Below are 16,603 nucleotides of genomic sequence, written 5' to 3' on the forward strand. Positions count from 1 at the left end.
GTTTCAGCAAGCCACATGTCTCCCAAGTCCTCACCTCATCAGGAGGAAGAGAAATGCACAGCAAGCAAGCTCTGATGTGGATTAATAATACTTTTTTTTTTTTTATTTTAATCAACAGAACACTGGAACAGGCTGCCCAGGGAGACTGTGGAGTCTCCTTCTCTGGAGACATTCAAGACCTGCCTGGACACATTCCTGTGTAACCTCATCTAAGTGTTCCTGCTCCAGCAGGGGGATTGGACTGGATGATCTCTTGAGGTCCCTTCCAGTCCCTAACATTATGTGATTCTGTGTAATGTGTAGCTTTTAAAATTCCTTTTCAAGATCTTAGGTCTCAGAAGTGGCAAGCTGTGACACAGCAGCACATGCTAGTGTGTCTCCAGAGCAGAAAACCTGATCTCCCAGTGGGTGCAATCACATCTTTGCCTCCTGAGGAAGTGCAAGGTTGCTAACATAATCTATGCCTCTGAGATTACTTTGGTTTTCTGACTGCTGAACACTTCCTGGTTGCTTAATCAAGGCACATTGAGCCTTAGTGTGATGTTTCAGCTTTCTGTTTTGCTCTGACTTTGAGACCAATGCCAGAATTTCACTCTCTATGAAAAAGACCTGTGCATTGAAGCTGACTGGGAACTGACAGGGCCCTGCTTACAAAGTCACAATGTGTGCCAGAGGTAAATGCATCATTATGGCACTGCTACTCTGTTTGACATCGTATTTGTTGCTTTTCATTATTCCAGGTGTTTGCAGCTCTCTGTTAAGGAAGGACTGGAAGTGCACTGTGCCTGCAGCAGCGCTGGGAAGCAGACTATTACATCCTGGTATGATACTGCTGGTGTTTGAAGATGCAAAGGGCAGGGAGGGGCTTGGAAGGGGGAAAAGACTGTTCTCACCTAATGTAGTTTTCTTTCCTTATGTGAAAATTTGGCTTCATTAAAAAAAAAAAAAGAGACAGGAAGGAAAATATGAGAATTATACTAAAGCTAGAAGTCTTACTTGTGGGTGAACACTGCTGAATATTAGAGGAACTGTCAAGTTAAATACTTGCCCATGGTGACTCTAAAGGTCCTGCATTGGATCCTTGTGAGTCACCATCTCTAACTGTTCTAAGTCCAGTTCGTTTCCACTGAAGGCAGTCAGTACAATATGCGTTTTCCTCCAGTCTGTGTTACTGTCTTAAAGTTTGTTCTAGATTTGCTGGTATCGCTATTTCTGCCTCTGCCCTTCGCATTCAAATTGATGCAAAGACTGAAATTCTATGATAATTGGGCGATATATTTTGCATGTCTGCTCTTGCCAAATGGGCTGGCAAATATTTCACATGGTTTTACTCTAACATTCCCACCTCTGTCCCGGTCTCCTTGATCCATGAAGTAATGCAAATATTTGCTTGCTTAAACAAATATTGATGACATATTAGGTTGACTAGAGTAGATTTTACCCCTGACTTCATCTATTGGCAACAAGATCACTCTGTTCTGTTCAGTTCTTTTCCTACTGTTGCATCTTGGATCATGTGTTAATATTTCAGCCCCCCTCTGGAGAAGGAAAATATTCTGTGTTCTCACATCCAAGATTCTTTTCCCTGTCTTTCACTGATTGGAAATCCAGCGGTTACATTTGACTGACTGAACATTACCTCATGTTTGGCTGAGGGTAAGACTGTGCACATAGGTTGGAATAACAAGCTATTGTGTATAAGCTGCTAGAAGGCAGAAGAGAGGAAAAGAAATTCAAATACTTTGATATGGAAGAAGGTAGATTTTCTCTACAAGAAATGAGAAGCGAAGTGTTCAGAAACACTTACTGCAAAGCTAACGGTATGTGTTGATTTGCTCCCTAATCCACGATCTCCAACACAAAGAGAAAAATGGCATTAAAGGCATCTCTTACTACTTGAAAATTTCCTTACATTCGAGACTTGCTATAAATTAGTAATGACAGTAGATAAGGCATGGGAAACAGAAGTCTCATAATCCAGAAAAATTCATCCCCATAAGTCAGAAGGTATGAGAAGAGGTAGGGGGAAAACAAGCTTCCCCCATTAGTGTGCTGTCATACGCATGAAAAATTAGCAACATTTTCATTAAGCTAGCAGAAACTGTGTGTCACGTTGCCTGATTCAAACTCTACTTGGCATTATAGCAAGCCAAGAATTGAAAGCTGTATTGCAGCGCTGGGAAGGTCTTGCTGCAGCAGCGGGGAGGAGAGCAGAGGCTGCTGGCATTCTGTGGCGGTACAGTTGCACTCCAGGTGGTCAGATGCTAATTGCTAAATAATTTGTTAGACAAATATAAGCCTTTTTTTCAAATTACTCCACGGTTTATTTTATTTGTGAAGCTTAATAGGTACATTTGTATCAGAAAATGCAACGTACCAATCTTTGTGTATGCTGTTTGCTATAGTAGAGATTCTATTAACGTATTTCAAATTGACAAGCATTATAACTTCATTAGTTTCAACACACCTTGTTAATTGTTCACATTATATTGATAGAGACTTTTTAATCTTTCATGTTACCCAATAACTTGTTATCACACATCTGAGTCACTAACAAGGTTTGAATTCCATTTGGCTGTGCTTAATGCCTCCATCATGTGGTGCATGGAGCACAGTTGCCCCTGTACTTATGCGCCTCAGTCTGGTGAATGGAATTTTGGAGTGTTTTAAAGAGCACAGATTTAGATCCCACTGCATTTTTGTGTGTGTCTTTGTGCTGCTTCTAGATGGTAAAGCTTGAAACATGATTGCAGCATGACCTGTAACTGCTCTGAATATAACGTGTAAGGAGAAACAGACTTACTTTTGCAGGAGGAGGTTCGTGCGTATAAACAAGGTTGTGTTTAAACTAGAAGCAAACAGTTTGAACATCAATGACTATTCTTGAAACCATTCCATAACCCATAATGTTTTGTTAAATAGTGTTATGCTACATCTAAGCCTTTTCTGCGTTTCCACATGCATATTACGAGCAGCTCACTATTATGTATCTTTGAGCATGTGTGGAATGACACTTAAACAGGCTACACTCAAATCAGACTTTAATAAGTAAATCAGGCCACTTTAGCAAGCCATTTGACCCTTGGTCCTACAAAGGAAGCCAGCTGGATGGATCTTTTGTTTTTGCTGAACTGTGTGTGCACTTCTGCGGCAACAAGAAATGATGGACAAAATATTTAAGTTTACCTCATGATCTGCATTTGTCAGTGTTTTCTGAGGTAAACACAACTTGCTTTAAGACATAATTGACTGTAACACGTTAAAGTGCTCATGCAGCAAGATTATGTTCACATCTTATTTTGGCAAATACACTAAATTCCATTTGTGTTGTGGACTCTTTTCCTTCCTTCATGTAGTACACAGCTGGATTGCATTTGTATGGGTGAGAGAGCAAGTCTTTGGCTTTAGGTGAAAATGCTCATTGAATAGCTGTGCAGACTGCTTCCTCCTTCTTCTCCCAAATTGGGTGTGTCTTGTCTATACCTGCATCAGTGAAATCACCCCACTGAAAGACGCTGAGAGGTAAAAAGCATCATCACCTAAAATGCCTGTCTTAGAGATAGTCTAGAACCACAGCATTCTGGTTCCAATGTTGTGCTTATTTTGCTAACCTGGCTTATTTGGAAGCTAACCTAGCGAATAAAATGCTTACAGTAAAATTCAGTACAGACTTGCCCTTTAGTGATGGGAAATGATCACTTTCGGATAAATAGGAACTGTTTTTTTACTGTTTTCATCTGGAGGGGGCTTGAGCACCTGTTGAAGGCTATCTATCTGCAAATGTAATTTTTCTTTTAAAAGGTTTGTGATTACTAACAAACAAAACACTTATTATCCCCTTCCATTGGCATAATGGAGGAAAAAGCAACCACCTAAAGGGGATGAGCTACGGGGAAGAGAAGAGGATGGAGGGGAAGGCTTTCTCTTTGCTTTCCCAGCTGGCCGCCCATACTGGTCACGAACCAGAGGCGCTCAGACCTGCAGGCGCGATCCCCTAGTGGCCAGGTCCTGGTGCCCGTTCTGCGGCCAGCGGGGCAGAGCCCGGCTCGGCTGGTGCCTTCCCTGGCCCGGCTGGCAGCGCCCCAGCGCTCTAAGGCTTCGAAGCCCCGCGGCTTTGCGGGGTGAAACCGCCGCCTGCCCAGCCTCCGGGCGGCCCGGGAGAGGCGGCCGTGGCTCGTTGCCCGCCCAGGGTGGGGCCTGGCCCGGCCCCCGGGTGCGGCAGGCAGCGGCAGCGCTCTCTCCCTCCCTCCCTCCCATCCTACTCAGTGCTCCCTGTGGCTCTGGGCGGCGGCTGCTCGGCGGACCCGCTCGCGGTGAGGGCGCTGCCCCGCAGCGAGGAGCACAGACCCGCGCTGGGAAGCTGGGGGGAGGCGGGTGGAGGCCGGACCGGCGCTTACTGTCGCATCTCTCTTTGCAGACCGAATCTTTGCATCTCTCTGCAGACCCACACTCGGCTCCGGCCCGGCGGATCCCAGAGATGGCGAAGGTGAGGCGGGCACCGTGCGCGGCGGCCGCGGACCCTCGGCGGGCTCGCTCCGGCCGGTCCCGGGACGTTCCCATCTTGTCCGTCTCTTTACTTTTACTCCTCTCTGATTTATTCTCGGTCTCCCTTAAAATAATCCATCGCCAAGGCTGGGGAGACGCGGAGGGGAGGAGGACGGGGAAAGCAGCTAATCATGTGAGGCGTGCGTCAGGCACAACTGGTTTTTTTTTTCCGACAGTTTCCACTAATTTGGCCAAGTTTTCGGTACCACATGTTTATGTTGTGCCTGGGTGGAGGCTCCTTCCACTGGAGGAGGAAGGAGAAAAAAATGCCACGGTGGCTGTGCCCTGTGGAGGTTTCGGGGTCGGTCCTCTCGTCCCCAGCGTTGCTGTATCAAAATCAATATTTCTGGAAGACTTGCCACTGTTGCACAGCACTTTGGCTGATATTTTTTTCCTTTGCAGCCTTTGTGTCCCTGCTGTTACGTCTGAGTCCAGATGAAAGTTTGGAAAGCGGGGCAGATTCTAGTATTTGTTTCTATAGTTGCATCAAATGCATATGTTCTGAAAAGTAAAATAAGAGCTTAATTGTTTATTTATGGGCTTTGTACCGCTGTGGGAAGTGAAAGCCATAAAGCTGTGAGTGCCTTCACAAAGGCCAGGATAATTGCACAGTAATGTAGTGGTAGGTTCATTATTTTAATTAGTGGAAAGATTAGTGTTTAACAGGTGTTTAACACTCCTGTGGATATTTACTTGTATGCTATCTGGATTTAAAAGGAAGAAAAGGTGCTACTTAAAAAAAAGGTTTTATTTTTAGTAGTATTCCACTAAATCCTTAAAGTTTTAGACTGGTTGGTTTGTTTGTTTTTTTTTTTTTTGACAAACAGGGGATTTTTCTTTCTTTAAACAACAAACATGGTTTGTATGATGCATCTTAAGAAAACTGGAACTGTGCCAGTGCAAGGAAGCTGAGTGGACAGATCTACCTGGACAACCTTTTGTTACGGTGTATGTAGCTTTACTTATAGGCTTGAAGGTAACTTCCTTTTAGTAAAAGCATGGAAATTTGCAGTTCAATTATGTATTCCACAGAGACCCAAACTTTAAATCCTGATTTCTGTGAAAATAATATTTCATTCTTTGCGAGCATAAACCGTTTTTTTATTGTCTTTGTGCAGCAGAATTTTCTACTGCCTGACGTAACACTCGGGGCAGATTTAGTGACTGTGGTGGATGGTGGTAGATTGGAATCATTGGAACGCTGGGTAGGCCTTCTCCTCCAATTTCCACATTCAGGTGGCAGCTTTCCACTGACTTCAGTAGTATTCTTTGCCCGTGTGACTCTTCTACATTTTGTTATGCCACGAAGTAATGGTAAGAAGTGAAAATGCCTATCAATCATGAAATGTTGAGTGTCAGTTGATGGTGGTTATTTGTACAGCTAAAGATTCAGAGTTCAGAAAGACTGCACAGCACAATGTACTGAAGTCCAGTTTAGTCTAGATAGTATCACTGAAGAATAAAACCTTTAGGAAAGGTAAGTTATCTTTGGAGTCTTGGTCACTGAAGTATTTGTTCTTGTTCAGTTGTGGGAGGATTTTTATTTGTTTTTTTTCCAACAACCTGAGGGATTTTGCGTGTCCATGTCCAGGACAAAAATGTTCATTCATTTTGTGGGAAAACTCCAGCATGCCATAATGTTCCTTGCAGACTGGTCTCTTCATGCCTGTGTTTATCTGTTTTCTTTGGCAGATCACTGCTGTTCTAACAAGATGCCTTTTCTCACTCATCTGTGTGTGTAGTGGTCTTTGTTAACGCAGAGAAGCACATGGTGTGATCACTTCCTGCTTGATGAGCTACCTGCCCTGGAAATGCTGCCCCACGTTTGCTAATTTAGAAATCTGGAAAGAACACAACAGGAATAGTTTCTGCTTGCATGCTGTGGACTGGTCTGTTTTGGTCTGCTACTCCTATTTTTTTTTCCCTGAATGTGAAGTTGAGGCAATTTTGTGTATCCCGCTGTAAAGTGCTGGGGAAGGAGCGCTTGCTGCAGATGAAGGTGTGGCCGCTGTAGCTGGAGTTCCTGCTCTGCTGAAGTGCGCACGTGACTCGGAGCACAGGAATAGTGTTGCTAACTCCACTAATGCTTCAGGGCACGATGTCTCACATTCCAGAGTATAAACGCTTTTTCATTTTTCAGAATTGAGTCCTAAGCTGCTCTTTGGCTTTGTCAAGGTTACTTGTGAGGACAGGTGCTTTGAGTGTTTTGGCAAATGTCCCTACGTTGATTCCTACATTACTGTTGCTTGCTTTTCTCCCTCTCTCCTGCCCTCTCTTTATTTTTCCTCCTTTATCTCCTCCATATCTTTGGAATCTCCGTAGCAGACTGACTCAGAGTTCAACACAGATATTGTGTAACTCCATTTTTTGTCAGTTTAAATTTAGTGAGGCAGATGTGAATGCAGTCTGCTGACCAGAGCTTATTCTTTTCATTTAAGTGGATGATCTAGAGTATTAATAAACTTAGGTGTTTTATAAGTTGTGCGTTGGGATCACCTCTGTACCAATATTCATCCTCTCACAATGTTATTTACATCCTGCTGCCCTTGAAATTTTGGAAAGGATGTCACGAAATAGGTTGTATATTTCTTACATGATGTTAGTTTTAAAGCAGAGTTTGAACTGGGGTCTCTGTGTGGTCTTCAGTGATCACAAAGGCTTTTGATTTAGCACACTGTGTTGTGCTTTATTTGCAAGATGGCTGTGCTTATGTAAGAAATCTTAAGGAAAGCTTTCATTTATTCTGGCACGTGACCTTCTGTTCTCTCTTCTGTCTTCTGAAAATAGCGTACGTTCTCTGTTTGCCAACCTGTGTGCTGGAAAACATTCTCCATTTCCATTCTTAGCACTCCACAATTTTCCTGTGTCATTTTGTGAACAGCTTCTTTAAAAAAAAAGTCACATACCACCTTCTTCATTAGACACTGGTCTTTCCAGTAGCAAATTGATGAGACCCCATGTTTGTTGCTGCAGAGCAGGATCATGAAAGGGGGTGGCCCTTCATGTATGGGAAATCTGGCTGGTAAGAACTTGCTGTGAGCGGGCAGCCGGGAAGAAGTCTGAATTGGTTCAAGGATGGTCTTTTGTTTGCTGATAGTGAATGCTTTGTGTTATCACTGACTAAACACGGGATCTTGTGGGTGGGAAATTTTTTATGTCCTTGGTGGGAAAAATTAAAAGGAACCTCACTAAGTGGCTATTGTTGATCTTACAGATAATGCTGTTGCCAGGATATGTGGCTGCATGACATCAAATTGTGAAACGCATTTGTCTCTTGGGAGAAGTTAACATAGCTCTGAGGTGCTTGGTTAGAAACATCTCACCTGATGATATTGTATCTTCTTGTCCTTTTGCAAACTTTTGCTGGCACAGAATAAACAAAAATAACAGAGAACATTAATTTTCTTGTTTGGAGGGTTATAAATTCTAAATCGAGATAATCTCTTTCTTTGAAGTATCTATATATTTTTTCCCTCTACCTGTCCTCTTCATGCTGATTTTGTGCATCTCATCGGTCTCATTAGTCTCATCAGTAGGTATCTGGAAAAAAATGGAAGCCACTGTTTATTTCTAATGTATAATCATGAATTGCACTTTGTGCTACATGATTGCTTAACAGTGGTCAGTGTATTGGGGAATGTTGAAATAAAAGAATGTGGGTAGATTTTGGGTGTTCTAATCTTGTAATATTGTTTCTGTTGAGGACTTGGCTGTTGACCTTCCCTTTGTGTTTTACTGCCCAGTGCAGGATGTTGCTATTCAGTAAGGGTTCACTCTGGATTACAAGTGGATTTGTTTCAAAAGCTATTTGTGTTCTCCTTTCCATTGATGTGCTTTTAATTCTGCTGGAGGGGAAACTTAGTAACCAAAATAAAAACAGCCTATGAGGCTGTAGTGTTGTTGTATATTTATTTGCATAAATGTCAAGGAACATTCTTAGAGATACTAAAAATATCATAATTTATTTACCTCTATAAAGTTATGAAATTTGTAAATACAGGTTAAATAGTTGCCTTTCAGTTCACTGTTTCTCATGTTAGATCAGGATGGCGTAGCAGTTGTAACGCTGTGATCCATCTGCAAGTAACACTTTGTTTTGATAAAATTTAAAATCTAATGTTGAAACTGTGGCTTAGTTGTCTGATAAATGAGTGTCTTGCTTTTGTCAGAAACTCTTTTGTATGTTATTTTGTTAGAAACCTCTGGTTCATAGCTCCTATTTCAGATTCTTTGTGATGGAAAGTTGACTTCAGTGCTTGGAGCAGCGATGGTGGTATAGAACCGGTGCTTGCTCTCTCATTCTCTGGCCAAAAGGTGCCGTGTTTGGGAAGGAGGAGGCAGCTCTTCCCTCCATGGACTGAGTTTAACTGTTCCAGACTAAATGCTGTGTGTCAGAACGGAACACCTGGAATGCAAATCGTGCCCAGACATGGAGGAACTCTTTTAGACTACAGTTGCACCAGGAGAACTTCAGGAACTGTTCATCAAGCTTAGTGTATGTTGATGCTTTCCGCACAATGTTTTGGAAAAGAGATTATTGAAGGATTCTTCTTAGCTAATAAAAATGAGATGGATGATGCAGAGTTAAGTATAATTAATTATGCAGAGTTAAGTATAATCTAGCATACATTGTCTAAAACAGCCACACGCGTTGTCACAAGACTTGAGAACTGCGAAGAGGAATTCCACTAATTCCACTTGCTTATAACAAGATAAGCAAAAGAAAACTTTAAAGATCAGTAAGTGTTTCCTCCGAGATGCGTTGACCTTTGGTCATTTCCAAAGGAGAATTGTGGTAGTTCTGTAATATTAGTTAAGATTATATGAAACAAAACAGCAGGAGGCACCTTTTAAAATAACATGCTGGCTGGTGTAGTGATAAGGGAGGAGGAGGAAAACAGGCTTTTCAGTCTTTATTCCAAATTAAATTCAGTTTATAAAATTGAGTCCCAAGTCCTTGAGATTTGTTTTCATGATAGCCTTTGGAATTAGCTTGGAAAATGACATTAAGTACATGTTGTTGTGCCTGAATTTGACGTACTGCCTCAAAACTTGCTTGTAATGGGAAAAGCAGAACGCTTCAACAGAATTGTCGTGCCTCTGAAGCATGCTGCATATTGGAAAGCATTTAGCAGAATGAAGTTTGTCGTTGCTATTAAACAGCATGATACCTTGTGTTCTGATTTTCTGACATAGGAGAGAGGTAAACATGAACCGTTACTGCTTGCGCAGTGGGAGGGGTAGGGAGTCTCTGGCAGTAACACAGGGGTGGCCTGGGAGGCAGCAGTGCCTCAGGGCAGGTTCTGGTTAGTGCTTGTCAGCTCTTTTTTCTCTCTGCTCTTCTGGCTGACCTGTCTTGGATGAGTACATTGACTTGAAACCAAAACACGGTGTGGCTGAAATTGCTAACTCTAGGGTAAGGCTGTCCTGCAGAGGCCAGATGGCTGTGCTGCCTGTGTAATAATCTGGTGCTAGTCTCAGTAAGTGTCCTGGCACTCCTTTCGTGCTCTTTCTTGAGGGTGGAAAAATGCCCTGCCTGTACTGATTACTACTTTTGTACAACGATGCTTAAGGTAAATTTCCCTTCAGCTGTTAGAAGAACCTCCCTATTCCCAAAACCCAGCTGTTTCCCTTTTTGGCCATTGCTCCACTTCTATAATTTGTAAATAAACTTCTGTGCTATACATATATAGGTTCATGAACTGTCATGTATAAATAAAGCAAGAATTTTGCATAAGGGTGATGAATATCCCTTTGTGTTTGACCCAACTCCCTGAAACTCCCTGAAGAGCAATGTTCCATGGAAACCTAGTGGAATTATTTTTGTGTTTAGACAGGCTGATCTTTTATCCTTATGTTTGAACTGTTATTTATTTTTGGCTGTGAAATACCATGAGAAATGGAGCTGGATCACTTAAATAAAAAGTCGCTTATGTCAAAGGAAGCATGATGAAAAATTGACAGCCATTGCAGAGTTCAGTAGGTCTCATTTGCAAGGCAATAGAAAAAATGAGTGAGATACTGGTTCAGAGCTCCTGCAGGTTTTTATTGAGGAGATGAGGTTCTTGGTTCTTATTTCCAAACATGACTTGGATCTTTGTGCAGCTTTTCTAGCATACATGATTTGTGCAATCAGTTTCCCCAATTACTTTAGCAAATGATAATTTCTTAGTAATTTTCCTGCATTCAGGTGTCACTGTTGTAAATACCAATCCTGCAAGCTACCATTATGTAAATTTACCTGAACTTAGCTGGTGTACTGCTGAGTTAAACCATAGCAGTACCTTTTGAGTGAGAGCCATGTTTAAATACACACAGACTGCTATTTAGTCAGACAACTGCAAGAAAAATGCTGTAATCTTTTGGATTGTGGATTCAAATTTAGTCTGTACTCATGTATGGAGAACTGAAAGATTTTATATCTTTGATTTCACAGCTTTTTCTCTTTCCCCCCACTGCCTTTTTTCCCCTCTAGAACACCAGAGGCACCGTGACAGCCTTCTCTCCTTTTGATGCCAGAGCTGATGCAGAAGCCCTTCGCAAGGCCATGAAGGGAATGGGTAAGAACAATTTATTTTATGAAAAGGAAAGGACTCTCATTCCTGCTTTGGAAACATCCTTTCTGAACTACATATATATATATATATATATATATATATATATTTTTTTTTTTTTTTTTTTAATATTTTTTTTTTCATTAGCAGAGGAGGATAGGGTGTGCATCTACTTGTCATGGAATGAGAACCCTCCCAGACAGCAGGAGTCTGGGCATGTGGTAGTTTTGACTGTGCTGTCCTCAAGGATGTTTATTTTTGTGTTAGCATAAGGGAAAATGGAAGGTGGTTTACACGACTCATTAAGAATGGATGCTCCGTGGGCTTCTCTGCATGCAGCGTTTTACTGCACAATAAGCTAGACTTGAAATTTACAGGTGAGAACTATGGAGGATTATGACAGTATAGTAGAAGCTCTGTGCTTGGAAAATGTACAACAGCCCCCTTGGTCTGAAAGTGTGTAAGCGCAATACAGTTACTCTGAAGAAATAATTCAAGCACAAAGCATAGATGTAGATTAATAAGTTGTCTGTAAACTCATGCTGTAGCTTTCTGCCCTAAAACCTCCCTGTGAGAAGAAATCGCAGTTTGCTAATTTCTTTGAAGTGCCTGCAGGAAGAAGCCGAAAGAAGGGAAATGTGACACACCTCAGCTTATTGACAAATTCAGTAGGGCTAGTAAGATGCTGTGCTGTGAGGGCTACTTTGCAAACTGTTGTATATAAAATGCATAATAGCTCCACACTTCTGTACTCTGGAGTATTTGGGGTTACTGGTGTGAGTTTTGCTAGGAGTCAGAAGATCATTTGTTCTAAAGTAAATCTCTTGGTGAGCCCAAAGGTAAGGCTTCTCTGTAGAACACAGACTGGGACTAAATATTATGGCAAATGCCTGGAGTGCTGGGAGCAGTGTCTGGAACAGAGTGCTGATGGAGAAAAACAAACATGTAGGTCCTCCAGCCATATTTTTGCAACAGCAGAACACCAAACCTGACAGCTCAACTTGTGGTATGGTGACATTTGTTATTGAAATGCTTCTGCTATTTGTTAGTAGGCTGTTATTTTCAAAGCATCTTTCATTGCCTTTTGAGTTTGTGCCACTGCTATTTGGTTTTTTTTAGATCGTGTTTGTAACTCTCTGTTCTTTCTAACTTCAGGGACTGACGAAGAAACCGTAATGAAGATCCTTACCAGCAGAAACAATGCTCAGCGTCAAGAAATTGCATCTGCCTTTAAAACCTTATTTGGCAGGGTGAGAAGACAAAAAATAACCAGAAATGAGCTGAATGAATGTGGTCCAAGATGGTTACTTCTAAACTGTGAGGCACATTTATCACGCTCCGTGTAAAAAGTTCCTTCAAAGAGCATCTAGTTTTGTTTCTGTCTCCCCATCTCCCTCACTCTTCCGTATCCTTAGTTTCTGGCTAGGTTAGAATATTCCTTTTAGGTCTGCTGTATTTTGGTTCAATATGTCTTAGATGGGTTTTTGTGCAAAAGCTCCTATAGCTTCCTGTTAGTATGCTTCTAGTACTGACCTCATTGTCTGTATGGAAGGAATTATCAAATATTTTGATACAAGGTCTGCAATGGAAGGTGATAGCAGGAAAATAATTTTCTACAGCTAGAAAACATGGCAGAAATAATGCAACCCAATACCGTAGGAGAGAATGAAAACAAGTATATTAGTAGATAAAGCCATAAGTGAGTTCAAAGCAAAGACAGATTGTTTCTTTCTCCCAGCGTTGTTGGATCCTTTACTACTCTGCCTGGGTAACCTTTATTTCAAATAGCAAGTGCAGTGGGCAGCTAGGGTTTAAAGAATTTCTATATTGAAAAAAAAATTATTAAAAAATCACAATATGTTGCAGGTTTTCCAAATGCCTGTGTATGCTTTTCTTCTGCCTTGTTTGGCTACATTTGTTTTGGTTCAGGTACCAATTAGAACAAAAAGAGCCCTGTTCCCTGTGCTTTTTGATGTGTCTCTAGAGTCTTCCAGCTTGTACCCTTTTAAAATGCTTAGTCCTTGTTTATTACAGCACTGTTTGTTCTGCCTTAGGATCTTGTAGATGACCTAAAATCAGAACTTACTGGCAAATTTGAAACATTGATGGTATCTTTGATGAGACCAGCATATATTTTTGATGCTCATGCACTGAAGCATGCCATCAAGGTAAGAGGAGTGAGGGAAGTGAAGTTAATGCATTATATTAAATGTTTGATGTTGTTGTGTTTCAGAATGAACTTTCAGTTGGTAAGGGGAATGCTAGTAGAAGTAGCTTTTTTAAATCAGGAGTGGTATACTAACACCTGCTGTTATTTCTAATACCATAGTTTTGCGTGGTTTCTTATTCATCCTAATAACTCATTAGAGATAATTTAGAAATCTAGTCTGTATGAAGTTTTATGTGAGGTTATTTTAATGAGAAACTATGTAATTTTAAAAGAACAGAGTTGCTGTACATACAAATTAAAATGTGCATAGCATAACACTCGTTCCTTCTGATTTAAATATAATTAGCAGATGTGCATGATGCTTTTAAATTATTTTTGCTGCTGAAGTGCAGTGCTGAAGTCCAGTGGACACCAGATTTTTCTGCTGTGAGCAACCCAGGTTTTATAGCTATACACCTGTATGCACAGGCTGCAAATTAGTTCAGGGCATTTCATTAAAGTGTATTGTTTTCTTTTTTCATTTATTTTTTAAATGTCTCACCTTGATTATTATTTAAGCTATAGAGTGTTTTGCACCTGAGGGATTACGTGGAACTCCAAAATTGATGGGCTAGCCTACTTGTGTAAGCTGATGTCCAGCACTAAAATTCTGAGCAGTCATCATCTGTATTATTGAGTGTGTCCTCAGTACACAGAGGGAAGAGCTTACCCTATCAGTGTTACCTTTCTAACATTTCTTTCTTTAGCTGAATGCATTTAGTGCCTTTTTGGGAAGGCGAGTTAAACAATTTACAGTTTGTACATGTAGATATTTCAGTGTATTTTCTTCCATGTGTTCCTATTTTTTTAGCTCTGTCAAACCTGTCCAATATCATCAGCCTGCGGAAATTTAGGAATTGGATGCCCCTGGGTTACTCACAGAACCTATTGATTATACTAGAGGACATTGAACTTGACTAGTGTCAGTTAGTGCTTGGTTGGGTGACACACACATAAGCTCCCAAGATCCTTGATGACCAACTGGTTAATATTTAGGCTTTAGTCAACTGTGCAAGCTAGTGCTCATGTACCCATGACCCAGCAAATAGTATCTCACACAACAGAAACTTTAATCTTGGAAATTTTCTGTGATGTCTTTATATTCAGTGGGGGAAGGGGAGATGGCACCTGACAAAGAAGCTGATAAAGGCCTTATTGACTAAAAGGAAAATACATATTCCCAAGCTCCTCTTATTGATTTAGGAGTCAAAGACCGACAGGGAAATGACAGAACAGATGGGTGTAGGAGGGAGAATAGAGATAATGAAACAAAAGTCGTTTTGTTCTTGTCGCTTACAAAAAAATGATATAAACATAAGCTGATAGGATTTCAGAGAATGTGTATACACAGGAGAAGATGCCGATACCAGCTGCAGTTCAGCTAAGGTGGTTAACAACAGTGACTTCAGTGCAAGACGACAACTCAGCTAAGAGCACTAAGTGTGTGCTGAAGATTGTCCTATCCATTTTCACTGCGGCTACTACTTAGAGTTAATTTAACTGTGCCTGCCTCACTGGTTGAGTAGGCACGTTCTTGAAACAATCTGTATTTTGAAAATGATTACGTGTAACCCGGCAGATTTGTATATTGGATATCTTTGTATGCAGTTAGTGTTCAGGTTTTCCTTATAGGAAGGATTGCAAACACCACACTGAAGCAAATAGTACACAGGATTGTATTTCAGTGTTGCTTTGTGCAGTGACTTCTTTGGAAGTGCAATCAGCAATGGCCTATTCTTACAGGAAAAGTAGACTCAGGCTTGTGGAAACAAGATATTGCTTTGGCTTTTGTAAATTTTATCCTCATAAAAGTGAAGAGTGCCTGTTGTGCTTGCTGTAATATGAGTGCAGCAGCTTAAACTGAGTTAGCAATTGTGTTATAAAATGTGTGTGTTTGTAGTGGAAGAGAAGGTGGGTTAGACATAGCACAAATCATAGAAGGGTAGTGATCATTTCTGAGTGGCTCTATGTTCATCTGTGTACTAGTTGATGAAAGACAGTATTTGAACTAGAGCTGACATGGAAATGGTTACCCTATTTGCTTACCTTGATATCATTGACCCTAATAGCGAAGAACTGAGGTGTATCTGGGTGTGCTGGGACATGGAAGGGCTCATCTGAATCCTGCAGCAGTGAGGCTTTAATAAATGTTGAGTTGGTTTTGAAAACAATTAAGCTGGAACTGGAAGAAATTATTTCCCAAACCCCCACTGTATACCAGATAAGAAGAAAATAGTTTTTCTTTATTTGCTCTGAATATATAAACTGATGCCAACTTTTGATTCTCAAAGGGAATTCTTATTTTTTTGTTATTCCACCAACTGATTTATACTTACACCTCTGCAGGGAGCAGGAACCAATGAGAAAGTGTTGACTGAAATTCTTGCCTCCAGAACACCCGCAGAAGTGCGGCAGATTAAACAGGTTTATCTGCAAGGTAAAGTTCTGTATACAATAAAGTTCTGGGGTCTCTTCAGTTCTCTTAGTGGGATTTTAGCACATATTTCAAACAAGTTATCTCTGTGAACTGATAGATGTGTCCAATAAATGGGATTTTGTTCTGCTGTGTTGCAAAACTTCACATTGAAAGAAACATGGAGTTTGAATTGTGAACTGAAAGAGTGTTTATTTTGGTGCTATGGCTAGGATGCAAGTTGTGGTTTTTTTGCACTTTATAGTTAGAATGAATGCAAATGCATTTCTTTTTCATCCATTTTGTTACCCTTTATCTGAAAGGGGATTTTCAGTAATTGGAAAATAGAAAACTGGTATCACAAGAAAAAACAGAAGTGGGTTTTTTTTTGGCTTTTGCTAAACATTCTGTTCAAATGCATTTGTATTAAAGCTGGTGCAGCTTTTTGGTTGTCCACAGGAATATGTGCTTTTACCCATGATTGTGGGGTAGTTTGTTTTTGGGTTTTTTGAGGAGGTGTTTAATCCAGCACATTTCTTTTACCTCCATGCAGATTCCTTGTATGCAAAAAATTCTCATGTCTGCATAAAGTTTGAGGCAAATCTTAGTGTCTCCAAAGACAAAATTTACTAGTACTGGGCTTTTCTGGGATCACACTTGTACAGTTGTGAGACTGTTGTATTTTAGCATAACTCGAGATGTGTGTGCTTTCTAGTTCCTTAAAGAGCTAAATCAATGCATGTCAACTGGTATTTTAAAATGTTTTGAGTAGTCTTCTCTTAGGTGTTAGGTGCTTTTTTTTTTTTCTCCCTCTTTTACAATAAGGTTAGGTTATACATGAAGGCAGAATATGTCCTGCTTGTTAAAGCTGTTTCTGATAAA

General features: G+C 40.7%; 1 protein-coding gene and 1 long non-coding RNA gene across 3 annotated transcripts in view; both read left to right on the forward strand.

Moving 5' to 3' along the window:
- ANXA5 (annexin A5) overlaps window positions 1-16,603 on the forward strand; it is a 53,213-nt gene that overhangs the window by 26,591 nt on the left and 10,019 nt on the right. The window contains exons 2-7 of one of the 2 annotated variants that reach the window (XM_065837019.2): window positions 741-821; window positions 4,418-4,486; window positions 11,021-11,105; window positions 12,255-12,349; window positions 13,154-13,267; window positions 15,655-15,745. In XM_065837019.2, coding sequence (XP_065693091.1) covers window positions 4,478-4,486; window positions 11,021-11,105; window positions 12,255-12,349; window positions 13,154-13,267; window positions 15,655-15,745 — 394 coding nt within the window. In that variant the 5' untranslated portion in view covers window positions 741-821; window positions 4,418-4,477. Of the gene's footprint in view, window positions 1-740; window positions 822-4,256; window positions 4,314-4,417; window positions 4,487-11,020; window positions 11,106-12,254; window positions 12,350-13,153; window positions 13,268-15,654; window positions 15,746-16,603 lie in introns of those variants that run through there. The other variant, XM_065837018.2, reaches the window with a different exon arrangement.
- Window positions 4,494-7,945, forward strand: LOC139827839 (uncharacterized). The gene is made up of 2 exons (XR_011738902.1): window positions 4,494-5,859; window positions 7,760-7,945. It is a non-coding gene; the product is annotated as an uncharacterized lncRNA (long non-coding RNA).

Source organism: Patagioenas fasciata, chromosome 4, assembly GCF_037038585.1.
Source record: "Patagioenas fasciata isolate bPatFas1 chromosome 4, bPatFas1.hap1, whole genome shotgun sequence".
Classification (NCBI taxonomy): Eukaryota; Metazoa; Chordata; class Aves; order Columbiformes; family Columbidae; genus Patagioenas; species Patagioenas fasciata.